Source organism: Monodelphis domestica, chromosome 5 (genome assembly GCF_027887165.1).
Source record: "Monodelphis domestica isolate mMonDom1 chromosome 5, mMonDom1.pri, whole genome shotgun sequence".
Classification (NCBI taxonomy): domain Eukaryota; kingdom Metazoa; phylum Chordata; class Mammalia; order Didelphimorphia; family Didelphidae; genus Monodelphis; species Monodelphis domestica.
In genome coordinates, this window is record NC_077231.1 from 116,155,867 (window position 1) to 116,172,816 (window position 16,950).

Consider the following 16,950-nt stretch of genomic DNA (forward strand, 5'->3'; position numbering starts at 1 on the left):
AGCCTTGTAGGGAGCAAACCCAGTGGGTGTAGTGCAAGAACATCACCAGAAGGCATCACAGGTAAGCTGCTCCTCCATCCATATGACTTGACCACTTGTATTTCTATCTATGTGTATTTCCTAGACTTTATTACACTCCCAACTGATTTTTGTGTTATTTTTGGTGGCATCACATATGTGAATTAATGCATCCCATGTTTGTGTAAGAAATGCTTTACTGCTACTTTCCGTATTATTTCATTAAATAGCTCTGTTTCAATCCAATTATATCATTTGACCAACTCATAAAAGTAAACACATTAGTGCAGGCTCCCAAGTTATATTGTTGCTTTGGTTTTGTTTTTAGTATATAGAAATCAATGGAGTACTTTGAAGTTGGAGCAGGTCCCCCCTATACACCAGGAGTCATGAGTTGCCTCAGTTGCTACCCTTCTGACTTGGAGATTCTGTGATTCTATGGAAAGGCTTTCTTACAATGCAATGGTGTTCCCTTTTCTGAAAATGCTCAAAGTTGAGGAAGAAAACCACTTATTAGGGGTACCAAAAGGGAGATTATCAGTCATATTTTTGTTAGATTATACCTACAACCGAGAGGTTCTATGATTCTGAGAAATGTCATTTTATCATTAATATCATTTTCTTATGCCTCTGCAGCAAAACAATGGGTAGACAGTCACAATCTGCAAATCTATCTTAACCCCCAAAAGAGAGAAAGACTATAAAGAAAATAAATAATTTATTACAATGTTTTCATTAACCCAGTTATATGTATCCCTATCCAAACAAAATGATATATCATTAGTCACTTTATCTGAAAGAATTCTCTTATTGTTCCTGGGTGTTCTGAAACAGCAGAATATGATGGCTCAAGTTCCTTACAGAAGCCAGAATATTCATGTAAAAGCCATATCAGAATGCTTGCCATCTCTGGGAGAGCGAAAGAGCAGAAGGAAGATAGAGAAATTCCAACTTAGAACTCAATTAAAAACAAAGAATATTTAAAATTGTTTTTACATGTAATTGGAAAAACATTTTTTAAAAAGCCATAAAATATCTCCTTCCATCGCTAGTACATGAAACAGAATCTTTTTTGAAAGTATATATAATATATATATATATATATATATATCATAAAATGCCAAGAAATCACAAAAGCAAGAAACACAAATAGGACATGGTGATGGCCCAGAATTGTGATGTGATTGAGACATTTCAGGAAATGGATTCTCGTGTCATCTTAATTCTCAGCACCGAAAGTCTTTTTTTCACACATACAAGACAAGGTCTCATCGCAGGGATAGGAACCCATGGGGTTTAACTTTATATATACACATAACTCCTTTAAATCCTGTTCTGGCTTTGGTGACTTTCTGTAAAAATGAAAAAAAGACAGATAAAATCTTCTGAATCTGCTGTTCCTATGTGGGATTTTCCACAGCCACTGGAGAAGCTCTGAATGACATACATTTTCCACATATAAGAATTACTTTAGTCAGTTGTGAGGAGCAGAACATAATTCTAATGACCACCAGAATTTGGCTATTGTTGGAAGGAGAAACACTTAATTATATGTTTCCTCTCCATCCTTCACTTTGGAAACCCAGAATTCAGGCAAATGGCAAAAAAATAAACCCTCTCAAATTTGTTCTTAGCCCCTTACCTTGTTTGAGTTTTGATTCTAACTTGGGGTTATAAGAGAGTATTTTAGGGTTTATTCCCAATTAAATTGGTCATTGAGGTCACATTATATTTTTAGGAAATTATTGATCCAAAGGCTCTAGGATGATGTCAGTTCCGGAGTCAAAAGTGTCTGGTATATTCTGGGATGGGTTAAAAGCTTTTATTTTCCTCAGTGATATCTGGGCTTACTCCACACCTACCAGATTCTGGATCTGGATCTCTTGGTTTTGGACAAAACAAATTGACTCTCCAAAGTAAGGAAAAGGAATTCTGTCCCTGACAATTCTTTTTTGTGCATATGTAGTAATTCAAGTCCTACCTCTGGTACATACTAGTCACATGACCTTGAACATGTCAATTAATCCCTCTTAACCTTAAATATCTGATGGTAGATGGAAGTTGCTAGTTGCATTGGTGGAGATAGTTTCAATGCTAAGAATTTCCACCAAAGAAATCAAAGATCTAGATCCTCAAAATTTATGTATCTATTTAATCAGGTGGTTTTCTGAGGAGTTAGAAATTTATGTTGACCAGTGGAATTGCTTATTGGCTCTGGAGGAGGAAAGAGGAGCAAGAAAGAAAATGAATCATGTAAACATGGAAAACTATTTTTTTTAAATAATTTTTTAAATAGATAAATAAATAGATTTATGTTGAGCTATGGTGCAGGGATTGTTTATTTCTTTCCTCAAGAAGGGGTCTTCATTTCCTCCCCAACCCACCTCTTTCCTTACTCAATTGTCTTCAAGTGTAATGAGTCTAGAGATCAAGTTGAAGATGTGCCTTCAACCCCAAGGTCAGCTTTCTTTCTAAACTCAAACTGTAGAAAACTTTTTTTCCTATTTCCCCAAGGCATAGGTGATCTATAATAAGAAAAAATGGTTTTTAGGACTTGAGATGTGTCCAGGCACTTACAGAAAAGGATAATAAGAGCCACTTCTCCACTTCCACTCCTTACTGTCTTGTTCATAAGAGACACTTATCCAGATATCATTTAATGTAAATGTCATCAAGAACTCCTGTGAGGAATCAGAATACACAATTTACAATCGTCTCTTGGCACTGATAAAGGCATAATTCAACACTAATAACAACAGTGCATACCTCTGTAGAACTTCGAAGGTATTTTTAAGTTCTTTCCTTAGAACAACTCTGTGAGGTAAGTAGTACAAATTTTATTACTGTACTTTGTTGGTTAGGCAAGTAAGGCTCAAATAAATGGACTTGGACCAAGATTACACAATCAGTGTGTTAGGACTCAGATTCAGTTCTTGTGACTATTGAGCTATTATCTGTTGCAGGGGAGGCAGAGGCTGGTGGGTGGTTTGGGCTCAAGAATTCAGAGTTATGTCAATAGAGTATCTGAACTAAGTTCAGCATTGATATGGCGAGACCCCAAGAGCAGGAGACACCTGGCTACCTGAGTGGTGAATTGGACCAGATCCGAACCAAAGCAGGTCAAAGCTGCAAGCTGTTCAGTAATAGATGAGGTTGGCCTATAAGCAGCCCCTGTGCTTCTGACTTGGGCAAGTCAGGGAGAGAGTCCATAGAAATAAATAAAATCATATTTTATGTATGTTCCTCTTTAAAATGGAATCAAGAAAAAGTTTTTTAGAGGTTACTCTATTACATTTCAGGAAAATGAATTAAATTCAGCCTAGTATAGAGACATCTTAAAGAATATCAAATGGCATCTGGATTCCTGTGAAGCCAAGATTGCGACTCTGTGCTGATTTCCCCCTTCTCAATAACTGCTTCGTTCTTTTGCTACCCTCTCTCCTTCTTGCTCATTTTCTATCTCATCCACCTATAAGTCAACCATTTCCTTGAATTTTGCTTGCTGCAGTTTAAACTTCACTTCTCAAAATGAAAAAACATACTCCTTACCATTAGCATGTGGTTTCCTGATTGTAAAAATGTAAAATTCATAGAGTTGCAAAGATCAGAACAGTTAGACCAAGACCCAATCTTAAGAGTTTCGTTGTAGCATTTATCTTTGTACTCCTTCCAGTGTTTCAGACAAGGTTCAGAATAGTTTCCTGGAGGAAAACAAAACAACTATTTGTGCTCATTCAGAGATTTATTGAATGAATGTATAAATGGTCAAGAGGCAGTGGGACCCAGGTCTCTTTTTCTTAAAGAAACTTCATCCCCATAAATCTCTGCAGTGAAACAGCATTGTTTTCTCTTAAATACTGATAATGGGATGGGACTGTAGTTTCAGAGTCATCAAGCATAAACATCCTTGATCTCAAGTTACCTTGGTTTATCTTCCTAGTCCTCAGAATGTCAAATAAGTCTTCAATCCGGATTTTAAGATCCCGTAAAATATCTATAAGGGGCATATGAACCCCCCCGAAAAATCAGATAAATATATAAATTTCATTTGTCCTTTGTTCTGTCCCTAAAGCAACATCTAAATGACAGAAATTACTAAACTAGATGATGGTCATATCAGTTTGATTTACCCTTCTCAAAAAAAAAAAAAGTAAAGGGATTTATCACTTTAGTGATTTAAAACATCAGAAATTAAAAGACTTTGACATAATTAACTTTAGAACTATACATACACTTAAGTCATAAGTATTTGGACAAAATTTAATATAAGTGACACCTAGTCTCAGAGTAAAAAAAAAAAAGCTAGGTTCAAGACCTACCTCTGACTCATTGACTTTGAGCAAGCCTCTTAACTTTTTAGGACCTAAGGCAAATCTCTAAGTCTATAAATTGCAGAGTAATATGAGTATGAAGTAGTAGAGGAAGTTTCGTCTTTATAAATACCCTACACATAATGAAGTTCTTGAGCCCCACTTCCTCTTCTCCTCCCCCTCCCACTATAACACTCAAAAACTTACTGATTGCTTCCATATAATTCAATGAATATAGATCAAGAGACTACTCTTTGCATATACAGAGCGATGTTGCTGGGGGAGAAATAGATAAGACATGCTGTCCATCCTCATGGAGCTTATCCTTTAATAAGGAGACAATATATTATACCTGCTAGTGTACATCAGACCAATGCCTCAAACTATATACCAAGCCAACCTCCAAATGGATATATGACCTAGATTTTAAAAGTCACATCATAAACAACTTAGAGGACAAGGTAGAGATTACCATTCAGACTTAAATACGATAGGGTAAGAATTCAAATCCAAACAAATAAGAGAATCAAAGAATATAAAATGGACATTTTATACAAAATACAATACAAAAGATAAAAATTACACACACACACACACACACACACACACACACACACACACACATATATAAAATGCCCAAGTTTTAAAGCTTTTATACAAATAAACCCAATGTATTAGAAAGGAAATCATTGGCTGGGAGGAATTTTTGCTGAATTTTTTTCTGATAAAGGTCTTATGTCCAAGCTCTATAAGAAATTGTTTAATATTTATCAGAATAAAAGCCAAACAAGTCACTTAACCCCAGCTGCCTAGCCCTTCCCACACTTCTGCCTTGGAACCAATACACAGTATTGACAGTAAGGTGGAAGGTAGGGGTTTTTAAAAAAAGACAATTGCTTTATATCCCCATAACCATATGTCAATTAGGGATTTTTGCAAAGATTTTTTCACAGTTTTGTGCTTTTCTTTTAATTTTAGCTACATTGGTCTTTTTTGTGCAAAAACTTTAAAAATATTTTTGAAGCACATATCAGAGATATAAACATATTTCTATATGCTGTCTAAGAGAAGAAAGACCATCACTTGCTAGGGGCATCGAAGAAAACTATAGAAAAGATCAAATTTGAGCTTGACTTTAAAGGATGACTAAGAATATGTCAGAAAACAAGCAGGGAATTAGTGAGGGAGGAGACAGCATAATCCAGTCCCCAAATTACCCTCTTGCATTTTCTTCAGTTGTCCAGTGAAATTTTCTACTTTGTTGTGGAAAGACTCCAACTCTTTGGTGAAACCATCTACCTGACTAGGTGATTGCTTGATATTTTGCAAATCTAAAGAACGAAACAAAATTCATACATGTGATTGATTGTTTACAGTGCAAGTTCTCTCTCTACAATAAAAAGGTACATCAGTGAGAGTAAGTAGATTATATATGTGACCAATAAACAATTACCAAGAGGGTAGCATAAAAGATATCTTTGGAGAGATATGTAATAGAAAATTTTAAATTATAGATTTTTCACATGGAATTACCCATCTCTCCTATATGTAACATTGCAAATTATTATACTTAAGTTATCCAGTGAATATATTACTTTACTATTTCCTCCTCTCCTTCCTTCTCTTTCTCCTTCTCTTGCTTTTTCACAGTCATCATCTTCAGGTGCAGAAAACTATAATATCCTTTGTTAAACAGTTTCAGTATTAAAAAACTCAAAGTCTGGTCTTTTTAAAAAAAACTAATGACTTCTGTTTCATGTATTTTCATTGTTTCTGGCTTGTTCTCCCTGGTAAACAAATGGTTACTATTGCTTAAAAATAAAAATAAACTTTTCTATAGTTGCACAAAATAAGGCTGTTGTGCCCAGTTTGTAGATAATTCCTGCTCTGTGTTTTGCTCTGATATACTTACATTGGTAACCAAAGAATATGGATGTTATCATCAACAGTAGGCTGAGGATCCCCAGAATCACTGCAACTAATCCCCATGGAGCAGAGGTAGTAGTATCATCTAATAGAAATAAATAAAGGAAATATTATAGATGGTGGGAATTCTTGCCTCATGAATAGATAGGGAGAGCTCACAGGAGCTACCTAAGGAGGAATGAACTGACTCAAGTTGGGAATGGAGCAAGTCAGCATGCCAGTGCCAATAAATAGTGGAATAATTGAGATCAGACCCATGAATAGCTTAGGAGAGATAGAGAGACTCAGTATAAAAAAATAACAATAATTATAAGGTATGGGACTAGATGATCTTTTTCAGCCCTAAATCTACAATTTTAAGAATCACAGAATATGGGCAACTAAGCCATATAGTGGAAAGAACACCAGGCCTAGAATTTGGGGAGGACCTGAAAAAAGGTTCAAATTTTATCTCAGGCACTTCCTAGCTGTTTGACCCTGGACAAGTCATTTAGTCCTGGTTGCCCAGTCCTTGCCCTTCTGCTTTAGGGTCTTACTAAGACAGAAAGTAAGAGTTATGTGGGGTGTGTGTGTGTGTGTGTGTGTGTGTGTGTGTGTGTGTGTGTGTGTGTTTTAAGAAGAATTAAAGAATTTGGAGTGAGTCTTCAGAACTGATCCAAACAACAACAATAAAAATCTATTACCACAGACCTTCAAAGAGTACATATAACTTTCTTTAAAAACTTCTAAGAGGGGCAGCTAGCTGACTCAGGGGATAGAGAGCCAGACCTAGAGAAAGGAGAATCAGAGATTTCCTGGCTATGTGACTGTGGATGAGTCACTTAACACCAGTTACCTAACCCTTACCACTCTTCTGTCTTGGAACACATATTTAGTGTTGATTCCAAGATAGAAGGTAAAGGTTTAAAAAAAAGAAAGAAAGAAAAAACCCTCTACTAAGGGAGAATCTACTACCTTCTAAAGTAGCTCATTCTATTTTCAGAGAGTTCTAATTGTTAGGCTTTTTTTTACTGCGATCAATCTTGGATTTTCCTCTTTGTAACTTCTACCTAGTGCTAATAGGGGCTTCTTGGATGAAACAGTACAATACTGATGCAATCTTTCAGGCATTGGACAGCTATCATATCTTCTCTCTGGGCTAAATAGTCCATTTTCTTCAACTGGTCCTCTTTCAGAATGAACTTGAATACCCTGAATACCTTCATCATTCTAACTGCTCTCTTCTGGTGTCCTCTAAGGTGATACCTCAAACAAACACAGCACTCCAGATGTGGTCTGAACAGGTTAGAATATAGCTGAAATGCCCTTATTTTACAGAGAAGGAAATTAAGCCTCAGAGAGCAAAACCAAGGTTTACAAAGCTTAGCAGTCAAAACTGGAACTGTCCTTAGTCCTGGTGTAATTCTCTTTCCCCTATAGCTTGTGCCGATACACTACCAGGAAAATTATCTAAAGCCAAGTTAAAATGATCATTTACTTAAAATTATTGACTTTTCCATGATTTATACGGATATATACACAGTTTGTTGATATAGCTTGGGAGAAAAAATATCAGTGTTTACACACACATATTTCACTTGAGGATTTCTTGTGATCCATAAAGATATTTACCTTGGTTACAACTTTTTTAGCCACCACTTAGCACATTCATGAGCTATTCAGTGCAAACAACAAAAATATTATGTCCAGTAGTACTATAGAGACATTTCATGATATGCAATACTTCTTCTATGTGTAATTAGAACAGCTTGTCTTCCCTAGCATCCTTGGAAATATTAATTTCCTAATAGTATAAGGAATCATGCTTTAAAGAACCATGCAGAAGAATGTGGTCATAGAATGGGATGACAATGAAATAAACAAATATTCTTAAGTATTTATTCATATATCCTTTCATTAGTGTAACCTACAGGCCAGAAGGAGCTTCCACTTGGAATGAGAATCAGGCTTAATGCATATGTGCTTCATTTTTGTCATCAATATGGATAGAATTCAATCCAATTCAGCAAATCTTTTTTGAAAAGAGCCTACTTTCCATAAAGCACTGTACTTTTGTCATGTGTGTTATTTCCAGAAGATCATAGGTTTTAAATAGGGAAAGAATCTTAACAGATCTTCTTATACAATCTTTTCTCCATATGTGAAACTTGAGAGAAAGAAGGTTAAGTGAATTGATCAGGTCACACTAATAGCTAGTGATAGATCCAGGACTAAAACCCAAGCCTGGAGTATCTCACTCACTCCAGAATTCTATACTCTACGATGCTGCTCTAGAAGTACATATTGTAAACTTTCTGTGAGTTGACAAGAATTTTTTTTACCTTAGACTCATGTATATTTCTTTAAAAAAAAGACTTTATGTTCCACCTTATAATTAATTCTCTATATTGGTTTCAAGGCAGAAGAGTGGTAAGGGCTATACAATAGGGATTGAGTGACTTTCCCCGGGGTCACACAGCTGGGAAGTGATTGAGGCCCATCTGAACCCAAGACCTTCCATCTCTAGGCAGGACTCTCCATCCACTGAGCCAGCTGGTGCCCCCCCCCCTCGCTCCCCAGGTGTGTATTTCTTTTTTTATTTCTTTTTAAATATTTTCCATGTTTACATGCTTCATTTTCTTTCTCTCACCTCTTCCCTCCCCTCTCCCAGAGCTGACTAGCAGTTCCCCATGTGTGTATTTCTTATTTACTTTTTGATCATGATACCTCCATCTTTTGGCCCTATCTAAAGTTCTCATTGTGTAGTTATTAAAAATAAGACCCAACAAACATTTTAAGCATAGATAAAAGAAATAATATGTGAGTAAATGAGACCTTTGAAGAAGATGTCATTGGGTATTGGTGCCCATTCTTCATCAGGTGCAGCAGTAAGAGGAAGAGAAGAAGGACATACCAGGGTCGTTACTTCCTGTTCTGTCGTTTCTGGTTATAAGAGAGAACCTATAATTAGTCACATGACACTGGAGAATGAGTGGGATTTGAATTGGGATTGAAAGACATTGGAATATTTAGGGCTATGAATTAATGTCAGAATGGAACAAGGATAAGTCAGAGAAAAGGCAAAGTGAAATTTTGGCAATAGCCCTGTCTTGCTCCACTAGGATATAGAGTGGCAAATACTTTGCCTCCATAGAACCCTCAGGAGTCAGAATATGAGGTCTGGACATAAACCTGTTCCAAATGCACACAGAAAGATCTTCTGCCTCTAAATTCTACCCATTTCATAAGAGAGAAATTATTGAAGGAAATTACATTAATGGAGGAAATGACACTAATGGCAATCATTGGCAAGAGGGCACAGTAATATGGTACTTTAAGGGTTTAGAAGCATTTTCCTCATAGCAATTACATGAGTAATGAAAGTCATTCTCATGTTTCAAATGAAGAAATTGAGGGCTGAAGGTATTAATTAACTGTGGGTAGTGCCACAAAGTTAATGCTAGGGCTAAGACTGACCCTTGCCTTCCTGATGCAACATCTGGTGGCTTTTCCAGCATACCATGCTTCTTTCCATCATTAATTACTTTTTTTTAACCATTACTTTCTGTCTTAGTAACAATTTTAAGGCAGAAAGGCATGGGCTAAGCAAAAGGGGTGAAGTTACTTGCCCAAGGTCATGCTGCCAAGAAGTGTGTGAGGCCAAATTTGAACCAAGGTCCTTCCTGACTCCAAACCTGGAGCTCTATCCACTGTGCCAACTAGTTACTTCAAATACTTTTCTTATAGAAGGTCTGATAGATTTAAGGAGAAGCAGAAGTAGTTGTCCACTTCTCTGTAACAGAAACTTTAGAAAGAAAAATAACATTTATTTGACATTTCAAATTTGTTATCTCATTTGATATTTTTGATAAAAGGATGAGATAAGCACTGCAGATATCAATATCCCTATTTTTACATATGAAGAAATGAAAAAGTTAAAGGAATTTTATTTCTTTCTGGCTACAAGTCAAGTACTCTTTCAACAAACCACACTACCTCAACTGAGAAAGCAACTAACCCAGCTTTGACCCAACTTACCTACATGGCCATCCTCAAAATCCCCATACGTTAATTCCCTCCTAAATTGGAAATTAATTGGTTACAGCTTTAGTCTTACCTTAGTGTACTTCTCTCTTTCTATGCTTTCCTTGATATGACCCTTCCTCAGACACTAAAGAAAAATAAATCTAGCTATTCCACTTTTCAGAAGTATTTATATTAGATTAGGATCTAGAATGTTATATTTTTATAAAGATATCCTAGAAAAATTTGGTACTACCTTGGGCAGTAGTTGGAGGCTCAGATTCTTTTTGATCATGGATGCTGAAAGTGTTCATAATTGAGGATTCTTCCATTCCGATCCTGTGTTGGAATCTAAAAGGAAATAAAAGGAGAAAAGGGCTGATATCTCTCTCTGTCTAGCTGTCCAGGCTTATGTGCAGATTTAGTTCAAGAAGAGTGGTCATTTATGACTGCTATATGATAATGGTGAAAACCACAGAGGAAATGTGCACAATGTTGGTATTTCCAATGAGAGAAGGGCTTGTGATGAGAGAAATGATGTCCATGATTTAGAATGAACTCCCTTGAACAAATAAGAATGAGTAACCCCGAAGTTTCTGTAGTATACAGGGGACAAAAATAAAGAAAAAAGTAAAGTGATAGAAAAGACTCATTGGATTTGAATATCCTAAAGTCATTCTAAATTGAACATCTATCTAAACATTAATAATGATGATGGTGATAATGACAGCTAACATTGGTATAGTGCCTGCTATGAGCCAGGCGCTGTGGTAAGTACTTTATAAATGTTTCATTTGATCCTCACAACAATCCTAAGAGGTAGGTGCTGTTATCACCCCCATTTTAAAGCTGAGGAAACTGAGTCAGACTGAGGCCAAGTGGCTTGTCCAGGGTCACATATTTAGTAAGTATTTGAGGCTGGATTTGAATTCAGGTATTTCTCACTCCAAACAGCATTCTATCATTCATATTATCTCCTTAGTTACTCTCCCACAGTTTTAATATTTTCTGTTTAGTGATTTTTATAAAATATTTTCACATCCACTTTCTCCCTTAATCAAAGAGATAGCCCACTTAGAGCACTCTACAAACCTTAATGTATTAAATGAGTGTTAGCTATTATATTATTATTATAATTATTACATTTCCACAAAATCACTTGGAGACAAGTAGGACAGGTGCTATTATCCCAGGTTTATGGATGAGGGAATTAGAGGACAATGCAAAGAGTAGATAGAAGATGTGAAACTTAAACCAAGGTCTTCTTTCTCTGAATCTCACTTTTTTCTTGCTGTGGTTTCTAATAAGAGCACCAACATTCCTTCTCCAAGATTTAGTCTGTAAAGAGAGTGCCAGTGAATGCATTCATCCATTTAATGGTGAAGACATGAGGTGGTATAGCAAATGCCTAATCAATAGTCCTGCTACTCCCTGTCTTTTTCTGATCAAGGTTAAGTGTCACCAACCCAGCAGATTCTAAGAGTAGTTAAGTGAGGTAAGTGGCTGAGTCCTGCTTTGTTGATTTGTTTTTTAAATCAAATGTACACTTGTGAGTGAACTATGTTTAGCATTCCTTTTCCATATAGAGATAAATTACTTGCCTGGTGCCTGATTCATATTATATATACTAAATAATTTTTAACTTCTTTGTAAGAAGTCCCTAGACATATACCAGTAAGGAGTTCTGGCCCTGAGATGATAGATATAACAAGTCATATACTGTATGAACAGGAATCCTAACCTCTTTCATTAGAATAAGACCTTCCCAGGATTCAATCTACTCCAAATTGCTTGCTTGGGTACAGAAAAAAGGGGGTTAGGGTATGTGTCCCTAGCATCTTTGGCCTCACTGAATAGTTACTCAATATTGGAATGGGAATCCCAAAGAAGTAGAAATCTTCAACTAAAATTCTACCTTGAAATTAGCAGTGTCCAAGTCAGAATAAGTTTTATGATTCATTGAGTTCTTTATTATCACAAAGACGGAAGCACCAAGATATTTGTAAAAATAGGATTGGGCAACCACATACACAAAAAAATCAGTCTTCTACTAATTATTTATGTATCACACATTCAGGGTTTAGTGCTATATAGACCCTACAAATAAATATGGCTCTTCCTCTTGGGGGTTCTAACCTCAGGAACCTACTGCATTTGCTCTGAGCTGGTGAGGTTCAAGCCACACAGAAACCCTCAGATACAAAGATCATGGTTAATCCCACTTTTGTCCCTAACTTTTGAGCTCAGTAGGTAGGTCATTTCTTTTAAAACAGTCAAGGCAACCCTAATAAGACTCTCCTCACCAAATATGAGATGCAAAGCCATAGCAATTAGGATAGCAAAAGAATTTGCTTCCAACAATGGTATCATGTATAAAGCACTGGGCTTGGCAGCAATGAGACCTGAATTCAAATCTTGCCTCCAATACTTAGCAGTCATATAACAAATCAATTTTTGTCTTTAAGCCTTAATTTCCCCCAACTGTGACAACAGCATAATAATACTGGTAAAGTTTTCACAACAAGATTGTTGGGAAGCTACTATGAGATAGATGACATTAATGAAAATACTACACTAAATGTCAACCATCATTACTCAAATCTTTTTGGCACAGGTTCCAGAGATGTCAGGAAGGGAAAGTGAACATATTTTATGCAACTTTAAATGGTTATGTGTAGTGAAGACCAAGTCCTTAGGACATGTTTGGATTTGTACTTCCTGTTGGGTCATACAGAGGATAAGTATTTATTCTCTGCCTGGTTTCAATCCAAGATGCTGGAGACTAATTCACTTGATGAGTCCCTGGGGGCAGGACTCTTGTAATGATGAGTTTTCTCATTGCTTCAGAATAGGAGGAATGGGGAGAATGCAAAGGGAAATATATCTCCATTTAATATAAGGGGGGAAATATTATAATGAGAAGTACCTAATAACAGAATCGCTACCTTACAAGACGGTAAGCTCTGCATCACTAAAAGTTTCCAAGTAAATTCTTGAGTTAGATGAAATATTGAACTGGATATCCTTTAAAGTCCCTTCCCCAAGGGAATGTTTTCTGAAAGATCTTTGAAAACATATAAACTGATGCAAAGTGAAATGAACAGAATCAGGAATACAACATACACAGTAATAGCAATATTGTAATTATAATCAACTATGAAAGTCTTAGTGATCAATACAATCATCCACAATAATTCCAAGAGACTCCTGCATCAGGCTCATTGGTGAGGCTTTGCTATGGACTGTGATCCCTCTTATCGCATTGAAACAGACTTTCTCTTCCTACCTTCCAAGTTATCTTCTATAGGAAAATTACCTCATCCCATCTTTCTGTTGGTTCTGTCATTCTAGTATTCATTTTGAAGCTTTATTTTAAGGTTGATTGGAGGAGATTTTTAGAGAGAGCCAGGTTTTTCCATTCCTCTACTCTGCCGTCTTGGCTCCACCTTTATGTTATATATGGTAGGTTCTTAATAAATGATTATTCTTTCCTCCTCAATTAAACAACCAAAAAAAACCCTAGAAATAAATATACATAGTTAAAATGAAGAAACCCCTCTCTTTGTTCATGTCCAACAATGACTTCTCATTTTGTAGATTGACTCCATTATTTCCTTGATAGGAAGTAGATGGTATGGGTCATCATTGGTCCTCTGGAACCACAGTTTGCCATTGCATTGATCAGAGTCCTAAAGTCTCCCAAAGACATTTTTCTCTTTGACACTGTTATTGCAGAAATTATTCTACTGGTCCTGCTCATTCTACTCTGAATCAGTTTTCCCAGGTCTTCCTAGTATTTTTCTGAACCTGTCCATTTCTTATACCACACTAATATTCCTTTACATGGTGGATAGGCCAAAATTCTATTAGCCATTCCCCAATAGGTATGTAAAAGTTTTTCAGGTTTTATAAAAAGAGCTTTTTGTGGTAGCAAATAATTAAAAATTGAGGGAATAGCCATCAATGGGGGAATGACTGAAAAAAATGTGGTATGTGATGCTGATTGAATACTATTATGCTATAAGAAATGATGAGAAAGATCATTTTAGAAAAAGTCGGAAATAACCACACAAACTGATTTAGAGTGAAATAAGCCCAACCAGGAGCACATTGTATACAACAACAGCAATATTGTAGGTGACCAACTATGAAAGACTTTGCTACCCTCAACAATACAATGATCCAGGACAATTCTGAGGAACTTATGACAAAGAATGCTATCCACCTCCAGAGAAAGAGTTGTTGGAGTCAGAATGCAGATCAAAGCACACTATTTTTCATTTTAACTTATCTTTTTTTTTATTTGGAAGATTTGGTATTATATGAGTATTCCTTTACAACAATGATCAATATGGAAATAGGGTTTTGCATGAAAATACATATATAACCTACATCAAATTGCTTACCATTTCTGAGAAGGAGGAGGGAAGGGAGGGAGACAATTTGGATCTTATAATTTCAGAAAATGTATGTCAAAAATTGTTATTACATGTAATTGGGAAAACAAATATATAAAAAAAGAACTGATGTAGTTGTTTTTATATATTGGAGTCCTTTTCCTTTTTCTTTCATCTCTTTCTTTCTCTTCTCTTTCCTCTTTTTTTCATCCCAGTAGTAATTGGATTAAAGGAGTGCACAGTTCAGTGACTTGAGGCATAATTTCAATTTGTTTTAAGGATGGCTGTACCAGTTCATTGTTCCACCAGCAGGGTCAGTCTGACCAATCGGGGTCTGACCCCAGGCAAATAAGACTAGAATAAAGTGACATAAAAAGGCTTTTTTGGAGGAATGGGAGGGGGTGGAGAACAGACAGAAGAAACTGCAAGGGAGAGAGGTCCAATGCCAGGAGAGGTGGCTGCAGGGATCCTGGCAGGGTGGAGGAAAAAAAGGCAAGGAGTAGTAGGGGGAGTCTGGTCCCAGTAAAGATGACTGCCAAATCTCCACTGGAATGTTGAAGGCTGTGATCTCTTATAGGGTTAGAAAAATAGGGAGTTGTCAGGGATGAGGCAATCTCTATTGCCTCTATTGGTTGTCTCTGGGCAAGGTGAGCTACCTAGATTAAGTTCATTGGATGTTCCTGAGAGGGGTTGGGAGTCTTGGACTCTGGGGGGTGGGAGGCAGGTTCCCAAGCTGATGCTCAGTCATCCAGAACGTACATGTACAGGCTGAGGAACAGGAAGTTCCGGTATTCTGCCAGGTGTTGCTAGAGCTGGCAGGTGTTAGGGGGTGAAGGGTGGCGCCTGTTAATTTTAGTCATTGTTGGGGGAGCTTTCTGTCCTGAGGCCTGTCAAAGAGTAAATTAGTGCACTTGTTTTCCCATAGTCTTCTAATTTCTATCATTTTCCTTTTTCTTATCTTTGTTAATCAGATAGGTATTAGGTAGAACCCTAGAGTTGTAATTTTCACTTCTCTAATTATTAGTGATGTGAAGTGTTCGCATGTGGCTACAGATAATTTTAATTTCTTCCTTTGAAATTTGTCTTTGACCATTTTTTATGGAATGTATCTTGTGATCATAAATTTGAATAGATGTTTGATATATCTTGTGCTACAAAGATAATTTCTCCCACAGACCTGTTTACTTTCTAATTTTAACTGCAACATGTGAAGTCATAAACTTTTGCATTTTATGTAATCAAATCATAAATTTTATCTTTTGCCACACTCTCTATTCCTTGTTTGGCCATAAACTCATAGATCTAAAAGGCAATTTATTCTTTGCTCCTCTGATTTGCTTATACTGTTACCATTTATATCTAACTATTGTAACCATCTAGAGTTTTTCTTGGGATATGGTATGAGATATTGAATTATATCTAATTTCTGCCAGACTATTTTCCAAATTTCCTAGAAGTTTTTGTCAAAAGATTCCTTCCTCCAATAAGTGGAGTCTTTGGGTTTATCAAAATTATACGTGTGTGTGTGTGTGTGTGTGTGTGTGTGTTTTGCCTTGCTATGTTGTATATCTAATCTTAGTTCACTTCTTAACCAATACAAAATCATCTTGATGATTACCGCTTTGTAGTATAATTTGAGATCTAATGATTTGAGATCTTTCCTATTTTCTTTTTTTTTGTTCCCCTTGAGATTCTTGACCTTTTGTTTCCCCAGAAGAAATTTGTTATTATTTCTTCTAGCACTACAAAGAAATCCTTTGGTACTTTAATTCTGTGTTACTAAATAGGAAAGTTAATTTAAGTAATATAATAATATAATGTAATAATAGGGTTGACCTATATATGAGCAATGAATATTATTTAGAACTGTTTTTTTTTTCTGAAAAGGGTAATTTTTAGTTGCATTCATATAGTTCCTAGGTTTGTCTTGGTAGAGAGACTCCCAAATATTTTATGCATTTTATGGTTATTTTCAATGAAATGTATATTTTCCTGATTTTTTTTTGCTAGTATTCAGGAATGCTGATAACTTTTGTGGATTTATTTTCTGTCCTGAAATATTTAATTATGTTAAATAGTAGTGGCAATAATGAGTATCTTTACTTTGCTCTGATCACATTGGAAAGTCTATAAGTTGTGGCTCCTGCAAATAATGTTTACCCTTGGTTTTATATATGCTATTTATTATATTGAAAGTACACTTATTTTTGTGCTTTCTATTCTCTTTTTTAAAAAACAGAAATAGCTGTTGAATTTTGTCAAAAATCTTTTTTCAATATCTATTGTTATAATCAAAT

General features: G+C 35.9%; 1 protein-coding gene across 2 annotated transcripts; it reads right to left on the reverse strand.

Moving 5' to 3' along the window:
* Positions 1-747: 747 nt before the first annotated feature.
* Positions 748-10,662, reverse strand: LOC103104732 (C-type lectin domain family 7 member A-like). 2 transcript variants are annotated; one of them, XM_007503730.3, is made up of 8 exons: positions 10,513-10,662; positions 9,069-9,176; positions 6,241-6,339; positions 5,546-5,659; positions 3,941-4,012; positions 3,568-3,719; positions 2,596-2,699; positions 748-1,370 (listed from the first exon to the last, which is right to left on the reverse strand). In XM_007503730.3, the coding sequence occupies exons 1-8, from the start codon at positions 10,586-10,588 to the stop codon at positions 1,238-1,240; spliced, it is 858 nt and encodes a 285-aa protein (XP_007503792.2). In that variant the 5' UTR covers positions 10,589-10,662; the 3' UTR covers positions 748-1,237. The 2 variants fall into 2 exon arrangements, with proteins under 2 accessions (XP_007503792.2, XP_007503793.2); XM_007503731.3 differs by lacking the exon at positions 3,941-4,012.
* Positions 10,663-16,950: the final 6,288 nt, after the last annotated feature.

Coding starts and splice junctions, on each gene's coding strand:
- LOC103104732 (XM_007503730.3), bottom strand. CDS start 10,588: ATGGAAGAATCCTCAATTATGAACACTTTCAGCATCCATGATCAAAAA. Junction 9,177..10,512: donor GCCTCCAACTACTGCCCAAG/GTAGTACCAAAT, acceptor TCTTATAACCAG/AAACGACAGAACAGGAAGTA. Junction 3,720..3,940: donor GACTAGGAAGATAAACCAAG/GTAACTTGAGAT, acceptor GTTTTCCTCCAG/GAAACTATTCTGAACCTTGT.